The sequence below is a fragment of the Motacilla alba genome, chromosome 4 (assembly GCF_015832195.1).
Source record: "Motacilla alba alba isolate MOTALB_02 chromosome 4, Motacilla_alba_V1.0_pri, whole genome shotgun sequence".
NCBI classification, from domain to species: domain Eukaryota; kingdom Metazoa; phylum Chordata; class Aves; order Passeriformes; family Motacillidae; genus Motacilla; species Motacilla alba.
The window spans coordinates 26,357,544-26,376,884 of record NC_052019.1 but is presented as its reverse complement, the minus strand read 5'-3'; the positions used below and the strand labels follow the sequence as shown (position 1 = coordinate 26,376,884).

Here is a 19,341-nt window from a genome sequence, read left to right as displayed (position 1 = left end):
CCCAAAACATTTGATAGCTGATGCAGAAATTATCTTGTAGCAGTATCACCTGCCATATGAAGTTGGAAAGCTAAGTCAGCTTGCTTACATGACTTCCAGTGTGTGTGTGACAGTGTTATACTTAAGTCAGAATTTTCCAAAGGGAGCTTTGGTGTACTGGTCAGTAACCTAAATCCAGTAATTTTGTAATTTGCAGTCAATAGGGCTTTATGGAATTAAGCACTACTTCTCCTTTTCACAGGGTAGTTTGGGAAGATGAAGAGTCCTGATCCAAGCAATTTCCCCCTGCAATATCAGCCTCTTCTGTGATTTTACAGATTTGATGTACTGTGCAGATTTTTACAGATTTGATGTACTGTATTTGGATGCCACAGCACACGTAGGGCGCGGCAATTTATATCTGTATTTTCTTCTGATGTTACAAATAGATGTGATCTGGTTTATCTGCATGCATAGCTTTGTTAGTGTTGGCATGTGTCATTTGCAGAAGGATAGCTATCAGAGGAAAGGTAGTCCAGGAATTGCAGAGATTTTGCTTGATGTTTAGTCCACAAACAGATCCCTCTTGATCTTGAGAGGTGTTGACTTTGTAAGGCTTTCCTGCATTCTCTGTGCTGCTGGTCACAAGCTTACACAATGTGACATAGCATATAACATAACTGCTGCAGCTTAGCAGCAACAATCAGTGCAGACTTAGGCATGTTGCTTGTGACAGTGCTAAGATACCTATATAATATTATCCAATTTGGGGTGTGTATTTTTATTCCATCTCTGGACTGTTTGATAACTATTTTTTCTACTCATTTCATTCTGATTGCATAGCATTTTCTGGAAAGGCAGAGTTAGTTAATTTTAAAATTATTAAATAAAGGAATTGCTCATCATTCTGTAAATCCTCCAAATTAAACTCTGGCTTAATATGGAAATTATCTTCCTATCTTTTCTACTACTAAGGAAAAAAATTAAAGTATGGGTTAAGGAAACTGTGTTAATGTTTCACAATATATAATCTAGTTGAATATTCCATATTATATTGCTTCCTTATGTTTCACCTTTTGTTGACCTTCAAGTTTACAGTTTCAAATGGATATTAATGATCTTGGGAATAGCTAGAATAAACAGAACTCAAAAGGGATGAGAAACCATAGATCCCCAAGCTGTTTGTTGGACTGTGTAGTTTTCTTTTTTAACACAGGAAAGGGCTGTGTTTGCCATCTATAATCAGCTGAAACTTTGTAGAAATGCTGTCTGGCTAGAGGATTATTGTGACCAAATAATTTGACAAAAATATAAATATAAATAAATAAATATATATATAAAATTCTACATTAAAAAAGCTCTGGATATTTTATAAGAATTTTTTCACTGTTTTACTAATAAGCTGAAACAGAAATTCTGTATTACTAGTCTAAATAAATGGAATAGAATAAGATAATTTCTTAATCAATTTTCAGGTACTCTGTGTGTACCTGTGCATCCGTACATTTGTGCTGACTTGTATGACTTGTATTATGGTAAAATACAGTGCAGGGATTATTTCTCTGGTGTCTTGGTTTAATCCACACTGGTGTCATTGGTTTACACTGTAATTCTTTGATATTGGAAGCAATGAGTGGAGTTGCATTACTTTTTAATAACATCATTCGTGCACAGCTGCATTGTCTCCTGCATATGGTTATTAGCAAGTAAAGTTGTTTTGTGTCATAGATGTTTAAGTGTGTATGTTAAACTTTTTTGCTTTCTGAAGCCAAAATACTTACTGTATGTGTATCACAGCATATATGTATATACACAAATACATCTATATTTAGATCCACATGAAACAAGACTGTGATTAAAATGCTTGTCCTTACAAGTTTACATGTTGCTTGGATCGAGGAAATGTTTGGTAAAACTGAAGATGGTGGGTTTGGCAAGAGATGAATATGCTCCAGATAGCGGTTGACCACACTCGTCAGACTTGTGTACATATTTTAATTTAAAAGTATGGCCATCTGTAAAGTAGATATATGAATGAGCCAAATAGAGTTAAGTTTCTTTTTTATTTTTTATTTAAGAAAAAAAAGGGAAAATGTAGAATGCTGTGTTATCATTTACTTTTGTTGGGAGGTTTTGTTTCCCTTCTTTTTAATCAATTCCTGATGTGAACTGAATCCTTGCCAACCTTTTAATAATTATTTATTAAATTTTATTGTAATTAAGTTCACCTGTGGGACCAAAAATATGTCAAATGATAAGAGTCTGATTTACTTTCCATTATCTATAAAGGAAGGAAAAGGAATTCATCCCAAAGCAAAGAACTGTAGGTAAACAGAGAAGTTTTGTGACATGGGGTTGCTGTGTTGGTTGTGTTTATAATGAAATGAAATGAAATGTGTTTATCCTGAAATGTTTATTTCTAAGTTCTCCCATGCTCTGCTGATAACAGGGAGCGTATTTCTTCCTGGTTTGGCATATAGTGGTCATGGTTTCCTTGGAACATAATAGTTTATAGTTTGTACAAAAGAGCAGTTTTGCAACTTAAAATTATCATGGTGTTTAAAAACTGGTGTGATATAACTCTCTTCACAATTTTTGTCTGTCTGAAATAAACTTTTGATTTTTTTATGTTCTCAACATATTTTAGACCTTGTTACTATGTTTGTAAAAATCCTGTCCCACACTTCCATATGCTTCTTTGTAAGATAGATGGAAACTTCTTCTCTCATGATGTTCAATAACAAATTCAAAGAACACTTTCCTAATACTGTTGGTCTTAGTCACTGTTTGTGTCTTGTGAGTCTTAGTTTCTCTTCTCCTAATGGGAAGCAATAATCTGTTTTATCATCCCATGTCTGAAAATGATTGCAAAATTCAAGTTTACTTGACTGGCATTGCCCTGAAGTATCCATATCTGTAGGTGTGCCTTTATGAAGCTAAATGTCATGGCTTGAATATAATAACTTGTGTACAGTAACTGCTCCTTGTCTTATTGGTGTGTTTTAACTAATTTTCCCCTGGTGCACTCCACAATGTACCCTACTTTTGCGAGCCAGAGCTTTCAAGAATACTCTGCCTGTTGGGGTTTTTTACGGGCATGTTGAGTCAGCTGTAGACAAAACCAGTGATGAAGGAAAACGTGGGCTGTATCCTGTGGAACTGCCTGGCAGCACCTCCCAGCTGTCAAGGAGCAGGCAAAGGAAGTTCTTGCTCCTCCTTTGGTTTGCAGAGTGATGCTGCATGCTGGGACACTATTACTGGCACAAGGAGACCCAAGCCAAAGTAAAAACGGGGGAGGAAGAAAAATATTAAGAAATTCTTGACTGCTATTGGCACATCTTGCCTTTTTATGAATGAATCTACTGTATTAGTCCAGTGAATACTGTACTTCCTTGGTATGTATACCTGGATATTGAATAATATACAGTGAACTGACAAACTCCTTGTCACCTTTTTTTATTACCACGGATATTTCAGGTAGTCTAGAGGAGAATCCATTGTAAAACTGGTGGCTGATAAGCAGCTGCCAGTTTTGCTCAAAGCACTTCATCCTTGATGACTGTGAGCTGATTTGCAACACTTTAAATATTATTTTAGAACCACTTTTAAAATGCCTGGCAGCTTCTTTTTTATATGTCCATTGTTTAAAATAAATCTTTTAAAATAAATTGGTGACAAAAGGCTCTTAAACATTTAGTCTTATTGTAATGATTTTTGTCTATTTTTTTAAAAATTAGAATATATTTTTAAATTAAAAATTGATGGTGCTTTTGTTTTGCAGAAAAGTTATTACTGTATAATTTGATAATGAAATTTCCAAAAATCGAATAAATAATAACTTGGTCATACAGGACAATGTTCTGAAGTATTTTAACAGTATAGAAACTTATATACTAGGAAGTACTCCTAGTTTGGATATACTAAATAGCAAAGTATATCAGATATGCAAGACCTCTAATTTTCTTTTGCGGGAAGCTCTATAGTTTGCAGAACTAACAATATAGGGAATTCATTTATATGACCCTTTCTGTTGTAGGACATGATTTATTTTTTGCCTAAGTATCTCATGAATCACTGATTATTTTCTGAACTTTGCAGCACACTTTAATTGACAGATTAATTTCTTCTTTCATCTATTTTTCTAGTGAGATTATTTCTTTAAAATTCCTGTTTGCTGCATGGAAAAAATGCAAATCTCAAAACCTTGTGTTGTTGAGGCAGAAAGGTTGGTGTTTTAACAGCACTCTGTGTGACCTTTAGTGAATCAATTGTTTTATCAATCAAATTATGCTAATATGAGTTAATTAATTAACTTGATCTTGATGTGACACAGCCTTCCTGGAGTATACACAGAAAGGAGGGAGGGGAAAGAAGGGTCTGTATAAACACCACATGCAAAGGCTGAAGCTATCAGCCTGCCATTAGCCCTTTATCTAAGAGGCCCTTGGCATATAAATCAAACAATAACCTCTCTGTTTTGACTCAGTGCCAAAGTATACAGCCACAGTTGAGTCTAGGACAGATTACACCACCGAGTGGCTAGAGGGCTTGGAATGAAACTGGGAAATAACCATGAAATTATTCAGGAACATATTTATATTCTTTAATGTTGGCTGTTGAACACTTTTTTTGGTACTATTTGCTTCATGTTCTAATCATGAAAACCAATACACAAGAGCATTTTAACATGCATTTAAGTGAGGGTATGAGAATAATGTTCTGAGTTGAAGGGCTGCAAATAACTTGTTTTTTAAAAGGTTTTGTGCATTATGCCTTGTTGCAAAATTTTTACTAATCCATGGCAGAGGTGGTAATTTTCATGCTCTTGCAGTTTTCTGCAAGCACCATACCAAGATGACATTAACTTTTTTGTATGGTTTTTTTTTTTCCTAAGGTTAGGATGGATTGGAATATAGTTCCAGTTTCTACTATCTGAAGTGCATTTAATTAGGCTGACAGATCTGCCAACTGTACAAAATGTTCAACAGCACAATGACAGCCCACTGCTGGGAACCACTTTAAAACTTAATGTTATTTTGCTTTCTTAGAAATACTGTTATTCCCTTCTGGGGATATGCAACTTACATTTATTTCAAAACAAAAATTTTGTGAATTTTGTATTTTTCTCTGAATAAAGTATTGCTGACTCTACTTGTACACACATTGGCCTAGCCCATCAAGAGCACATGCGTGGGATGTGCTCAAATTGCAGCCATTCTAGAGACTGAGAGACTGAGCTCCTGAAAAAACTGATAGCTGTTTCTGTATAGAAAATTTTAGATAAATTATGTTGGAGCTGTTTGGTGACTTTCAGAAGGGTGAAATGAAGAGCAGCTTCATTCTCTGATCCCAGCTCTGTTCTGGGAATATGGCAGTGTGGAGCTCTTCTCGTCCACATGGTATTCCCCACAGCATGTCCACACAATCCCTGTGGCTCAGAGGAGCTGCTGTTCCGGGGAGGCTATTCCAGATGTTGTCAGTTGTTTCCAGTGGGGGGCTGCTGTATGTGTTGTGGGGTGCAGTCAGGGACTTTGCTGTCCCCACCACGGTTGTCAGGCTGGCTCTTGTCCCCAGGAATCCAGAGCACATCCAGTGTGGCCTTGGCGCAGCTTCCACTGTCTCTGAAACCACGGGGCAGTTGAGGAGGCAGGATGTCTCTTGGTACGTGGCCCTTTGCTCCAGGCTCAAAGCCAAATCTTTGCACCTTATCACAGGCTTTTGCTTCTCTTTGTTTTATCAGTATTTAAATGACATATTGCAGCCATGGATTTGTCCTTCATAGTAATGGTCTTCTGACCACCTGGTGGTGTTTTTTGAAGTGCTGTGCACTTAATGTGGGTGTTGTGTTGTCTTTAAAGAAATGTATTATTGCAAAGGTAATATTTGGCAACACACCCTTTATTTTTAGCAGTCACTCAGTTTTGGGCAGCTTTGTGGTATTAATGACCCTCTAATTTAATCTTTACTGAATTTTTCCCTTCTCCCTTCCTCTTGTGAAAATATACAGATGCAGCTGAGTTGTAAAGCTATATAGATGAAAGTTGAAAGCTTTGCTGATACAATAACCACAGAATCCGTCATATGTTGAGACTACCACAGTTTTCCTTCTGATTTTTTTTTTAATCTGTGAAAGTATAAACACGACTACTTTGTTATGCTGAAATTCTGTCATTTCAGTTGATTAATTTTTGAAGCCCACTCACAGTTATTTTCTGTCTCCTATTCAGAGCCTGTGTCAGCAAATTGCTGTTTGAAATCCCATGGCCTTTGCCAGGTGTATGAATAAGAACATTTGCTTATTCTTTCTTCCTTATTAGTATCCTGCTCATATGATGTCCTCCACCTGGTTATTTGCTGTTTGGGATGTTATGATACAGGCTGTGCTTTCACCTGATGCCAAGAGGTTTAAAACCAAAATAAAACTGCAAAAAGTCATCTTTTTCTTCCTTCATTTAAGCTACAGGAGACCTGCAAAGGAAACTGTATGTAGATACTGATTTGTCAATTTGGCCTTTGAAGAGGTTATGGAAGAGACTTTTGACCTGTTTTTCAGTAAGCCTGGGGGCATGGCAAGGCCTACATGTAGCTGAAAAAAATGCCAGTGTTTTATAAGGAGAAAACAGGATGACCTGAATTTGTCCTGTTGGCCAAGAAGTCCAGACAAAAATCCAGTAATAGATAATGTACATGTCACTTTTATCTTCCTTGACTGGAAATTAGATCACATCATCATAATTTGCAATAGCTTGCCAGAGACTACATATGTGGCTGATAATTCTGGTGATTATGGTATGCTGCTTGGACAAGAGTGTTTGACTTGTTTTTATTGGTTAATTACTCATGCTGATTGAAGAAATATATTGTCAACCTTAGTACTGTAAATGTTAGGAGGGTTGGGAATGGTCTATTCATACATCTGAAAACATAATGATAAATGAGGGCCACTTAGTAATTGAATGAACATATTTTCTAGTATAGGCTTACTACTTCCTGACCTTTTGCTGTTGCATTAGAGACCAGGAAGACCATATTTTAATAATTTGTAAATAACAGACAAGACCTGAAGCAGTAAAGAAAGTAAATATTTTTCTGTAGTGCTGGTATGAAGCAAGGCACATGTCATTTAAGCCAAGGGTGAATTGTGGTGTTGTGCACTGGGCCCCCTCAGGGTAAGTGCCCCCAGATTTCTGTCTTTGCCTCTAGTTTTGCATCTGCTCTGACAGTTTGCTCTCCCTTTACTGGTGCTTGATTTCACCTATTTCCAGACTACTGCCTCCAGCTTGGTAATAGCACATCCCAGTGCCACCAATCTCCCCTGTTCTCCCCAAATTTGTTCCAAATAAATAGCTTTGATTCTAAGCCTACAGATGATCAGGGATAGGGATACTTTCTGTCTGTCAGATAAACTTGGCAGTGTTGTCCTTGCAGGACTGGACCACACTAGATCAAGAGAGTAAGCTATAATTATTTTAAATGATGCAAGATTAGGCATTTGGTAATGAACCTGTAAATGTCTAGATCAGACAAAATAGTTTACTTATCAGAACAGGTTACTGAAAGGAGTTCCATGGGAATGAGAGCAAGTTCTCTCACAGTGAGTATTGCTGAAGCTAGTGCACCGTCACCAAAAAACTGCTTACCATACTGTACCCTTACTTCTGCTCAGGGTTTTGGCTTTTTCACCCTGCATCTTGTAAATAACAGATTTCATTGTGTGGTCTTTCCTTTGGATATTATAAATTTGAGAAGCCAGCTAGTTAGCCACTTCATGGCTAAATCGTTTTATTATCGATTTCGATTTTTGCTTTTCTATCTCTCCTTGAAGCACCTGCATCAAGCTTTAGTCACCAGGGAACATCCCAGTGTCTCTGACTGGTTCTCATCAGCACCTTTTTCCTGGCACAATTGCCAGCTGGTGTCTCATTTTAGGATTCATATAGACTATGGATCTGATGACTTGGTCCTTTTCCCCTCTGTCTTCCTGATTCAGCTTTGAAAACTGGCATGCAAATACCAGAAGTAGGGGAGCTGCATCTTTTAGTTGTCTAGATTTCTCCCTCTTTCTGTACAATCTTTTTCATTGTTGTTTTAAAGTACAAATTATATGCAGTTAAATTTTAATTAGTTTTGGAACAGAGAATGTCTCATTAAAAAAAGTTGCCTATGAGGGGAAGGGAGAAATTTGCAATTATGAGATATCTGTCAAAGGCTGCTTATGTAAATTGAATGGTATAACTGTGTCCAATGGGGCTTTTCAGAGACTTATGCTTTTTCTCAGGACTTAATGTGATATTTTTGTTTAATAAACTTTCTCCCAGGTTACTGCTATGCTTGTTTTTATTAAATTCTGTTTGCTGATATAACTGGTTGATTAGGTACAATACAATGAATATTGTGATAAAAGAAATGGACAGGGCATCAAGTCTGTGAGCAAAACTCTACCCTTGTTGGTGAAACTGATTTTCTGGAGAGGCCCCTGCATTTTAGTGTTCACCTTTCTTCGTCAGGTTTCCAGTGCCCTGCAAAACATTTTGTAATAGACAAGCACACAAGTGTGTACTGTAATATTTACCTAATTTTGTGACATTTATTTTGAAGGGTGTTTTTGAATTCTTGAGATGTACTGTTGTGTAACTGTAAAGGATTTATTTTTTCTTAAGCAAACCATCATCATTCAGACAATATCTTTTAAGGGTTTTGTAATGCACTGAATATTAAAAAAAAAACAAACAAAAAACAAAAAAAAACCAAAAAACCAACTGTTTAATTTCAGAAAACTACCTTCAGAGTGCAACGGTTGACTAGGTAATGTGTAAAATCCATACATAGTTCCTGGGAAGTCAAGGAATGCAAGACAAGGGAGAAATTTGAATTGGGGTGCTGGATTCCATAGACATCACTGATTACCAGTGTCACTGGATTGGGGCATTTGCACCAGCAGAGGAACTGCAGATGGGAAAAAGTGGAGGGGAAGGGCACCATGACAACAGCTGGAAGGCAGTTGCCGACAAATGTTTCCCCGAAAGGGTAAGATAAGATAATATATTTTCCGAGTGTTAGAAATCTCTAAAAGGAAAATACTGTGATAACTTCTCAGATCAGGCAAAAGGCAATACCAGAGCCCTGTGCTGTGTCCTACTGACTCATTCCCAGCAGTCATTCCTGTCTTGTTACTGATGAAGGTTGAGAGTGGGTGTTTTTCAAAGCAAAAACGTTTATTGGAAAGGGTAGTAGAGGGGGAACAGGAAAAGTGTTAGCAGCAGAAAAAATACAAGTACTTTTGTAGCTCTTTTCCCATTATATTAAAAAAAACGAAAAAGACAGAGCTTAAAAATTGTTTTCTGTGGATTGACCTAGTCAGTTGACTGTGTTAGCTATTGATATACATTGACCTCATCCTGCTTATATAAAGTTATATATATGATACCTAAACCACTAATTATTCTGTAAAGCAATGAGAAGAAAAATATCTACAGAAAATCTGGATGACAGAGATGTATCATACAGGAGTGTGGTTGACTCTTCTCTCCTTTAAGGCTGTACCATAGTTGTTTTGGTTTTTGCTATTTTTGGTGTATTTAAGCACCCCTCAGGGATCCTGCAAACTTTGGTCCTTGGGGTTAAAGAAAAACTTACTGTGGCTAAAGGAGGAAGAAAGAATATACAAAGCAAAAAGTAAATCCACACCCCTTCCCTTTTTTTTTTTTTGTTTTCTTAAAGCATTAATATGACTAATTCTTAATTTTTGTTTCTTTGTTTAGTTTAAAATGGGTCTGTTATTTTGGAGGGGTATTATAGTTTATTAACAAGTAGAAGTACCAGCTGAAACAGGGACTTCTGGTAGTGATGATACAATATAGTATGAGACATGTTGTCTTCAAAGATCTTACCCTCTAAAGTGACAGGACTTTTCACATGGTGTGGAAAGGGAAAGCAGCAAGCAAGGATTATAGAAAAATTGTGTAACGTTGTGATATGCACTCTTTTATTGACTTCTGTAGTTGCTTTTAGGATGAGTTTTCCACACTTTACTGTTTGCTAAGTATCTTTGTGAAGTATAGGAGTGAGAAAGATGAGACTACAAAAACCTGTGCAAAATCTGGTAGGCTTTTTATTTTAGCTCCCTTATGTTGCTTGTTTTCCTTTGTTTGAAAGGCTTAGCTCCTGATATCTTGTTGGTGTGAGACTCTGTGCTTGCATTTATGGTGATAAGGAGAATTGTGAGAATGAGAACAGGTTAAGGATCTTAAACAGAAACTTTACCTTTTTTTCTTCCAAATAGGGAAAAAAGTATTTTTAAACCTAGCTTCCTGCTGTTTCGGGTTCAGTTCCTAATCTCTATAGATTTGGTATTGGAACTGTATGTTCAGGAAGGAATCAGTTACCAGGCAATGCAGTGGCCTTATAAAACCCAAACATCAGGCACAGCTGTAAATGACAGCGAGACATACCCTGTGAATGTGATGTGAACAGCATCAACACAGTGCATTTACAAATGGTGTTGGGTGGGGAGTAGATTGAGTATATAATCTGTAAAAATAGCATACCTGAGGATCACAGAATCAGAGCTATTAAAAATCTCCAAGATCACCAAGTCCAACCTTTGGCTGAGTACTCCCATGCCCATTCACCCATACCAAAAACTGCAGAGCTCCTACTTTTTGGACACTTCCAGGTATGGTGACTACACCACTTCCTTGGGGTGCCTGTGCTTGACAACCCTTTCCATAAAGAAATTTTTATATTGTATTGAAGCATCTAGTTGCTTTGGAAATCTCTCATTTCTTGCACTATTGTACGTTACATATCACTGTAGTTTTTTCTTGTGAGGAGTCTTCTTGGAGCTGCTGCCCATGGAAAGTCACAGCATCAGTGACAGATCGCACTTGGTGATGGAGTAGAGGGAGCTGCTGCAGGTGCCCCAGCTGCCTTTGGGAGGTGCTGCCTCCTGCCTCTGTGTTTAGAAGGAGGTTGAGTGGCACTGTGTGAAAGAGAAATGGAAAGACTGTGTTAGGTCATCTGATTTTTTTTTCTTTGCCACCCTTGGCAGTAGGGTGAAATTTGCACTTCCTATTCATTTGTGATTTGTTCAGAAGAAGGATAACTCAACCTTTTTCCCACAGTCCTTCCACCCACTCAGGCTTTGACAGAGGATGTGGGTTGCTTGGATGTCAGAAATGGGGCTTGGTGATCCTCTTACCTGGTTTGGGAGACAGCACAGATTTGCTAAATACAGCCCTGCTGTTGCAGCAGAGCATAAGAACAGCTGCTCTGGAATGGTATCAAATGAATTATTATGGATTTTTATTTCCATGAAACAAAGCTTGTTTTGGCATGTTCATAAGTATGTTGTAAATGACATCAAAATGTCTTTAGGAGTTAAATGTCTCCTGAGGAGAAAACAGAGGGAAGCTTTTCCTTTAAAACAAAAAATACATTAACAAAAAAAATCAACATAGTTAATCCCAATGTGTGGCTTTAGCCCCAAGCAAGGGATTTTCCTACCTTATCCTCCCTTGCCACTGAGAGAACACTGAATTCATTCACACTAGCAACAAGTGCAGTGTCCTGGAGGAAAGAGAAGACTGACAGGGAACTGAGTGCAGATGAGCTACACAAATGCCTAAGTTTAGCAGCAACAACAACAGAAAGGAAATCTGTAATTACAGAAATCATAAGGACAGTTAATTTCTGCTATGGATTATTCATTTCACATATGAGAGTCCATGAAACCCAAAGTAACAGTAATTCATCAAAATTATAACAACAGCCTTCAGCAGTGGGAGTACCAACTTTGGGATAGAAACTCTTGTGGATGTGTTAGAGCCCAGCATTTCCATAGCTTTTTAGTAACTGAAGAAGTTTGGACTGTTTCTGATATTCTCATGGTTGAACAGTAGTGGTTACTTTTAGAATGACATGCCTATTTATTATATGTGAATTCTAATGCTTTATAATTGGTAGCAAAAAAAATCTAGCTTTTCTGTAAAACTGTAGCAACTGTTCTGCTAAGAATAATCAAGCTTTTATGTCACTTTATTTTTGCTTTTATCCTGCCTACCTGAGAGATTAGTAAGTAGAAGCATTCATCTCAAAACATAAATGTTGATGTAAGTTTACTCCATTATTCAAGCAATGTTTACTATAGTCGTGCCATTTTCTTACAGTGATCCAGCTGCCAAAGCTCTCTGGGAGTCCTTCATGAACCTCAAACAAAAGGAAGCTGTGATGGAGGCCAGGAGACACCTTGTGGAGGCTGCAAGCAGAGAAAATTTACCTATTAAGATGGGCATGGGTGAGCAATGTAACATAGTCTCCCTTACAAAGTAATAATGTGAAAGATGTCAGCTTATCTTTTTCCACATAACCCTCTTGGGCAAAACCCACCCATTCGTGGTTCATCCCCATCCTTGTCAACAGGTTTCAGGCAGCCATCATGGCTACCATAGGATCTTTCTGGTATATAAGTGAGAGACAATTTTTTTTAAAAAAGAATACAACAACCTTAGAAAGATTGAGAACCATGGAGAAGCGTTGGAGTTCTAGAAGGGGGGTTTTAAAGGCATGTAAATGGTTAGCAATGCTACTAGTCTTTATTTTACAGAGCATGAGAATTTTTTTCTAAAAAAGTTAGCAAGATTTGTGTCCTGAAAGCAGACATTTTAAATAGCATCTGGAAGTTGTGCAGCTCTTGCATATGATGACATTATATAGGTAGTATTTACATTACATAGGTAATGAGGTTTATGTCAAGTAAGGCTGCCTGGCTCAGGGGAGTTTAAGCTGAAATCTATGTCTGGACACACTTTAAACCTCATTTTTTAAAAAATATTAGAGAAACAGATTAAGACAATAGCTTTCAATAGCTCTTTTGGAACCTCGTTCTCATCATGTACATTACTCAGAAAAACATGGAAATTGATATATTAGGCATATAAAAACTGGTATTGCCTCTATACAGCAATATTTTTTGTATTGTGTATACTCTTAAGTCTACTTCATGCTGAACTTTTCCAGAGAGAAAGGTCCTCATGGAATAAGAGTAACAGACTTTTATCTGTGACTCCAGAGTAAACTGCCAAGATATTGTAGAATTAGATGTACAACCAAGTCATTAATTCCTTACAACTATAACATGTATGATATTGTATGGTCTTTACAAATACCTGGAGCATGCATTTAATAAATTATTAATCAGAAATACTAGATTTCTGCAACAGTAATGTTATAAGCTGTTTTAAAGAAATGGAAAAGGAGTACCTCAGAAAAGGCTATTACAAATTTGTCTGAAGGAGGGAAGTTCAGTAAACAATAAAATCTTTTTAGATTAAAAATTTTTAATATGTCTGTGAGTACTCACCATAATAATGTTAAGAAGCCCTCACTATTTTTCTGTGACATACACATTCTGTGACATAAAAGCAATTATTATTAATTGCTTTTTTTGAAATTCATCTTTGTTATAAAAGTAATTGCTTCTTGTCTTCAAGAGGTAATGATCCATCTGTGACCTTTGCTCCTTTGTGTGAATGATTAGATTAGCCACCCTTTCCTCTGTGTCCCCTTCCTGTAACATCCAGTGAAGGCTGCAGTGACCTAGTTTTTAATCACAGTGGCTGTCACTTACTGAATGTCTTGCATACATGGGCCCAATACAGTGCTATATGGAAACAGTAGGAGTTGGGGGTGAAACAAAGTCCTGATTTTTTTTTGTTCTTGTTGAAATGCAGCATAAAGTAATAATTCACAGAATTTTGTTCTTCTGTGAATTGTATGTTTATCTTGCACTAGAATCATAATCAGTTGTTAACATTGTAGTTGAAATTCAAAGGGTGAAGTAAACTTTGACGTAGTCTTGTAAATGATAAACAGGGATAAAATAAGAAACAAGAAGAGGGGGGCACTTCAGTCACCAAAATAAAACATTTCTTACTGAGCAGAAATGCAGAAAACCCAAAACTCACAGCCAGATGTCACATTGTGCAATGATACATATTTGTTAATGACTTCTTAAAATGGACACGTATACAGCATTCACTGCTTGGTCACCATGCTACAGAACATCTTGCTTTTTTGTAGGGAAGCTGGAAATTGTGCTGTTTATCAGTTATGCATTTGCTGAGAAGCAAAAAGTCGTAGTGGCCTGCTCTGGTCCTGATTGCTGTGGTTTTTTGAAAGTCTTCTTCCACTGCAGCTGTGATATGAGGCAACTCTGGCTGGAGAGAAGGGAAATGCGTTCACTGGGCTCTGTGCTTACACTTGAGCTTTTTATGATTTTACCTCAGGTTCTGCCTGTGTTGGAAGATCTTGGTGGATTGCACATTGTTTTTCTCAACACTTAGTGTATTTTCTGAATTTTTTATGGCCCTGTTATTAAATGTCAAAGATTTTCTAGCATGAAAGTTTCCTCTTACTCTCTTTACTAAAAGACCAGCTGTGTCAGATGGTAAGAGTATTTTCCTTAGTACTTATTTTTTGCTTTTTTTGTTTTTCCCCTGGAAATAAGGAGTGAATTACATTTGAAAGCAAAGCTTTGAATTCCATTTGGTGTAGCTGAGCCCTCCTGCAGTGGCCACCTGCCTGAAAAACTGCATCACTTGTGACACTGGCAGCATGGGAGCCCTTTGCAGTGATGGGAAACTCAAATCACATCCTGTTTCTGTATTTTCAGTGACAGGAAAAGAAATTCTGTTGTTCTCTGAGATTTGAAAGGCTGCTCATTCCTCTGAGGTGTTCATGTGCTTGCCCACGTTTCCCCTGCAAGGGATGTGCCTGCTGCCCAGCTTTCCTCTTTCTTTGCCTCCTGCATGTGGCAGGAGCAATGACAGTTCTGGGAGGACACCCAGCTCAAGCTTTTGCTTTCTGATATCTTCTGAATGTGTCTTCCTCCTCCTGAGCAGGAAGGAAAGTAGGAAAACTGGAGAAGGGGACACGTGTCTTCTCTCCAGTACCTCCAAATGTCTGCAGGCCACTGGGAACTCCATATTTTTCCATTGAGATCAGCAGGAAGAGAGGAGAAGAGATCTGATGAAGGAGAAAAAAGAGAAAAAAAGGATAGAACAATTATGATTACATTTTTGAGCTGGGTAGATTGGAGCTCTGGTTTCAGGTGTCCTTGATTTGCATATTGTTTTAGTTGTATCAAGGGAGGTGGTAGTGGGGATGTCTGAAGTATTTGTTTGCATGTAAATAAGTGAAGCTGTCCTTTTCTAAATGTAATTTAAATAAAGAGGCATTAAAATATTTCACGTCAATCTAAATACATACACACACACTTCAAAAAATCCAAAAGCCCACAAACACCACTTTTTAAGAAATACATCAGCTCCATTTTTCCTCTGTGGTATTTGCATTTGTGTGTTATGTACCCAGATGAGGGCTGGTAAATACTTGCCAAATTCTGGTCAGTTATCCTGTTGTGTAGGTGTAAACACATAGGTGTAAATTATTTTGACATAATAAAAATCCTCGTATTTAAAATGTATTTTATTTAAAGAATTTAATAATCTTTTTGAAAAGCTCTTTGGAAGAAAAGATTGTCTTAATAGCTTTTGGGCAAGATTTATAGCATTGTGCTAAATTTAAGTGAAATTGTAAATCCTGGAAAGGGATGACTTCTGCCCACCCCTTGGTAAGTGACTGTAATGAAGCCGCTCTGGAGCAGCAGAGAGATTGCTGCTTTTTCCATTCGTGAATTTCCTGCTCCATTCTTCATAAGTCTGATGCATATCTTAATCATCCTCTGAGCATGGCCGGCCCTGATTCTCTCCTTGAAAGCTTTACTATTAGCATAGTATTTGGCAGTGGTAAAAACTTTGCTACAAATGTTCTTCTGTGGCTTTAGCAACACCCTTACCCTTCTGTTTGAAAAGAACACAGTAAAACTTGACTGAGTCTGAATCCTTTATTGTGTCTTTTTACTGGCATGGAGACTGATGAAAGTTGAAACACTGATATAGTAACAGAAACCAAGTGCAGTGTGCTGTTCCACAAGCCCTTGTTAGTGAGAGAAAAGCCATTTGGTTTCTTTCTATTTGAATTGTACAAATACAGTTTTAAAAATCAAGCTCACTATAAAATTAGCAAAGCCTTAGTCTTTGTGAAGTAAAAAAAGAGTGCTGTAACTTTTTCAAATGGGGTGATTTTTATGAGTTTAATTGAACTTTTATTTGTTTGGGTAGAAATAGGAAGCTGCTGACATTCTAGTGTGACAATATGAAATAATATTTTGAGTTTATAGCAGTAGCTTAAAATGGACAGGATCAACACAGTAGATCAATACTTTATCTAAAAACATAAAGCATATGAATGTGCATTATTTTCTTTTAAGCGAAGAGTTGCATTGGACTGCAACAGTGTTTAACATGTATTTGTTCTTTATGAGACCAGTCTAAAAATATTCAATACCATAAATTTTAAGGATAAAAGCTACCAGCCAAGATGATGAGCTAATAAAGTAGGTAAATATATATATATATATATATATATATATATCTTTCTAATCTCGGTTATCTAAAATCCACCCTGGCCAGCCATTAGGACAATTTTGTGATGGCGACAAGTAGTGAGACATCACCAGTCTGAGTTTGAAGTCTTTGCAGGGGAGTGGATAGAAGGTCATCATTGCAGAGCTCAGTGTGGTCTGTGGGGTATTTGAATCCATTCTGCAGCATGTCTCTGTAAGTGATAGGTACCTGGGTAACAGCTGGGTTTGGAGACACTGTCGCTCCTCATTTTGCAGAGAAGACATCACATTGTAGACTGGCTTTTGGGATGCTTGTTATGTTTCTCTGATGCCTGTTTACCTGGTCTCCAAATCCTTTGGGAGAGCAAGTAGCAAGATCAGTAAGGCAGCAGCCAAAGTTCTCCTCCAGGCAGCCTCATAAAGTGAGTGGCTTCCTGTACCAACTCAACTGACACCAGCCTGGCTTACTTAGCCTGAGTTATCCCAAATGTCTAATAGCGGGTTTTATGCTGCCCCTTCAAGGGCTCCCTCATCTTCTCAGGGCATTTTTCCAAGGAGAGGGGGAATGCTGCTTTTCTCAGACCTGAATTCCTTCCATTGTACAGCCTGGATCCTGAAAAGGCAGTTCTTAAATTAGTCTGCTCTTTGTCTCTTTAAAAGTAACAGGAGTCCTGCAGTGTGGGACTTTCTAGCCAAGTGGATTTTTTTTCCAGCCTGTTGCAATAGTGAGTTCCTGATTTTTCCCCGTAGTGCAGCTGAAAACGTAGTCTTGACCTGAAGCAAATGTTCCCAACCTCAGTGATGGTCAGTATAGCAGATGTTTCGTTGCATCATTCACCCCCTGAGGCAGGAAGGCTTTTTGCTTCTCAGTGTGCTAAATGTTTTTGAAGACTTTGAAGTCAAGTTTCTGCAAAATTTGGAAATGTTCCTATTTGGGAGGCTTCTGTATAGGCCTTTGAATTTCCAGGGGAATGTACTTTGAGTATTGTGGGGATAGGCTTTCCCCGGTAACTGTTGATGAAGGTGGTTTCTGAGCAGTATTTACCACATTGAGAACTGTAGAAAGACGTTGATACTACAGCTATTTCACTTTGCAGTGTTACAACAGGCTGAAGTTCAGGGCTTCAACCCTGCTGAGGGTTCACCTAGCTAACTTAATAGATCCCATCTTCTGATAGTCATCTGGGTTTGCCAGTTTAGGACAGAAATATTCCAAGCTCCACATGTGCAGAGAGTATGCTTAAACACGCTTAAGAGTATCTTTAACAGCTAAACTTTTCACTTAATTTCCATAACTCACTAGATGTAAGAGAAAAGACGAAGGATATTCATATTCCTACCGACAAAGTTCTCTGTTTTTCAAGAAATGTGACAAAGTACCTGAGATGGAGAGACATTCATGAGCAGAAGTTTGGTTTTCATCAGTAAGTGACACTGCATTAGCATGTAGTGTTGTTTAGGAGCATCACCAGCTGAGGAACCATCTTTGTGCTAGTCATTATACTTCTTTCAAGATGGATATTGTGCCTGTTCATTTTCTTTTCACTCTCACCTGCTGATACTCAGAATAGCATCTTTGAGAGCTTAAAATAGTTACTCAAAAGAAAAAACAAGCACACCTCAAAATAACTGGAACTATGTGAAGAGAGACATGTATTTGCATATTTTGCAACTTACTCAGCCTTTTTTTCCTGTCTAGCACAGGAAAAAAATATATAGGTTTCTGTAGTTGAAAGAATCATGTGATTTATGAGGAGCAAGTGTTTATGGTCTTGGTGTGAATCCTGTACAGGCTGAAGATTGAATTGAGTTCTTACTGGTCTTGGAAACAGCTTGTTGGTGTGGAGGCAGCTATGTGGCAGAAGCTTGGTGGTAAAGAAGAAGATAAGGCAGTGGCAGAAAGCTTATTTTGAGAGCTATTTATTCTTTCTTATCAAGTGCGTCCTAGAGGAAGAATTATGTGATATAAAGTTGATTGAGAAGGTCTGGCAGGAATTTTGCCCTTTTTGATAACTGCTTCCATCATAACACAGAATGGGGGCTATCAACAAATAGGGATGAACTGTAGAATAATCTGGGGTAGGACGGGATCTCTGGAGTTCATGTAGTCCAACCTCTGACTCAAATCAAGGACACCTTAAGAGTTAGACTAGATACACTGTACCTTGTTCAGCTGGATTTTGAATATTAATGTGATGGGTTGAACACTGGCCACTAAATTCCACAGCCTGTCTAGTTACTCTGCACCGGTCTGAACCACTCTTGCAGAGAAAATATTCTCTTTTCTGAACAGTTTGATTGTTCATATGCTGCAGTGTGTGACCATGGCCTCTTGTCCTCTCACTCTGCACCTCTAAGATGTCTGATTCAGTCATCACATCCATGAAGACAGTAACACCTGTCGCTGCTTTCATATCTTGAGATTAGGCAAACACATCTCCCTTAGCCTTTACCTGTGCATCATTTTCTCTAGCCTAAATCATTGTAGTGCCCCTTCTCTGAACCTACTCTAGTGTGTCTTGTATTGTGGAGCCCAAAACTTCCTATTCCAGATGCTTCTCTCAAGTACTAAATAGAGGTTTACAACCACTTCTCTCTGCCTGCCAGTTGTATTTGTTCTGATGCCACCTAGTACATTATTCACTTTAATTGGTGCAAGGGCGTATGGCTGATTCATGTTCAACTGGACAGACACATTTAATCCTGAGCTTCGAAGGACCTAGGTCGCAGATCCACTGTTAGACTATTCTATGAGTTTAATAGTGGAGGAACTGTCAACCAGCGGAGCAATACAGTGTATTTCATGAGGAGGAAGTCTAAAATGAAAAAGGCAGCTGTAGGTAGCTTGTTTTTATCCAGCTCTGTCAATCTTGTAGCTGCTCAACTGATTCAATCAA

General features: G+C 37.8%; 1 protein-coding gene across 1 annotated transcript in view; it reads left to right on the top strand.

Moving 5' to 3' along the window:
• SCFD2 (sec1 family domain containing 2) overlaps positions 1–19,341 on the top strand; it is a 187,524-nt gene that overhangs the window by 18,592 nt on the left and 149,591 nt on the right. The window contains exon 3 of the mRNA XM_038136779.1: positions 12,147–12,274. Coding sequence (XP_037992707.1) covers positions 12,147–12,274 — 128 coding nt within the window. The remainder of the gene's footprint in view (positions 1–12,146; positions 12,275–19,341) is intronic.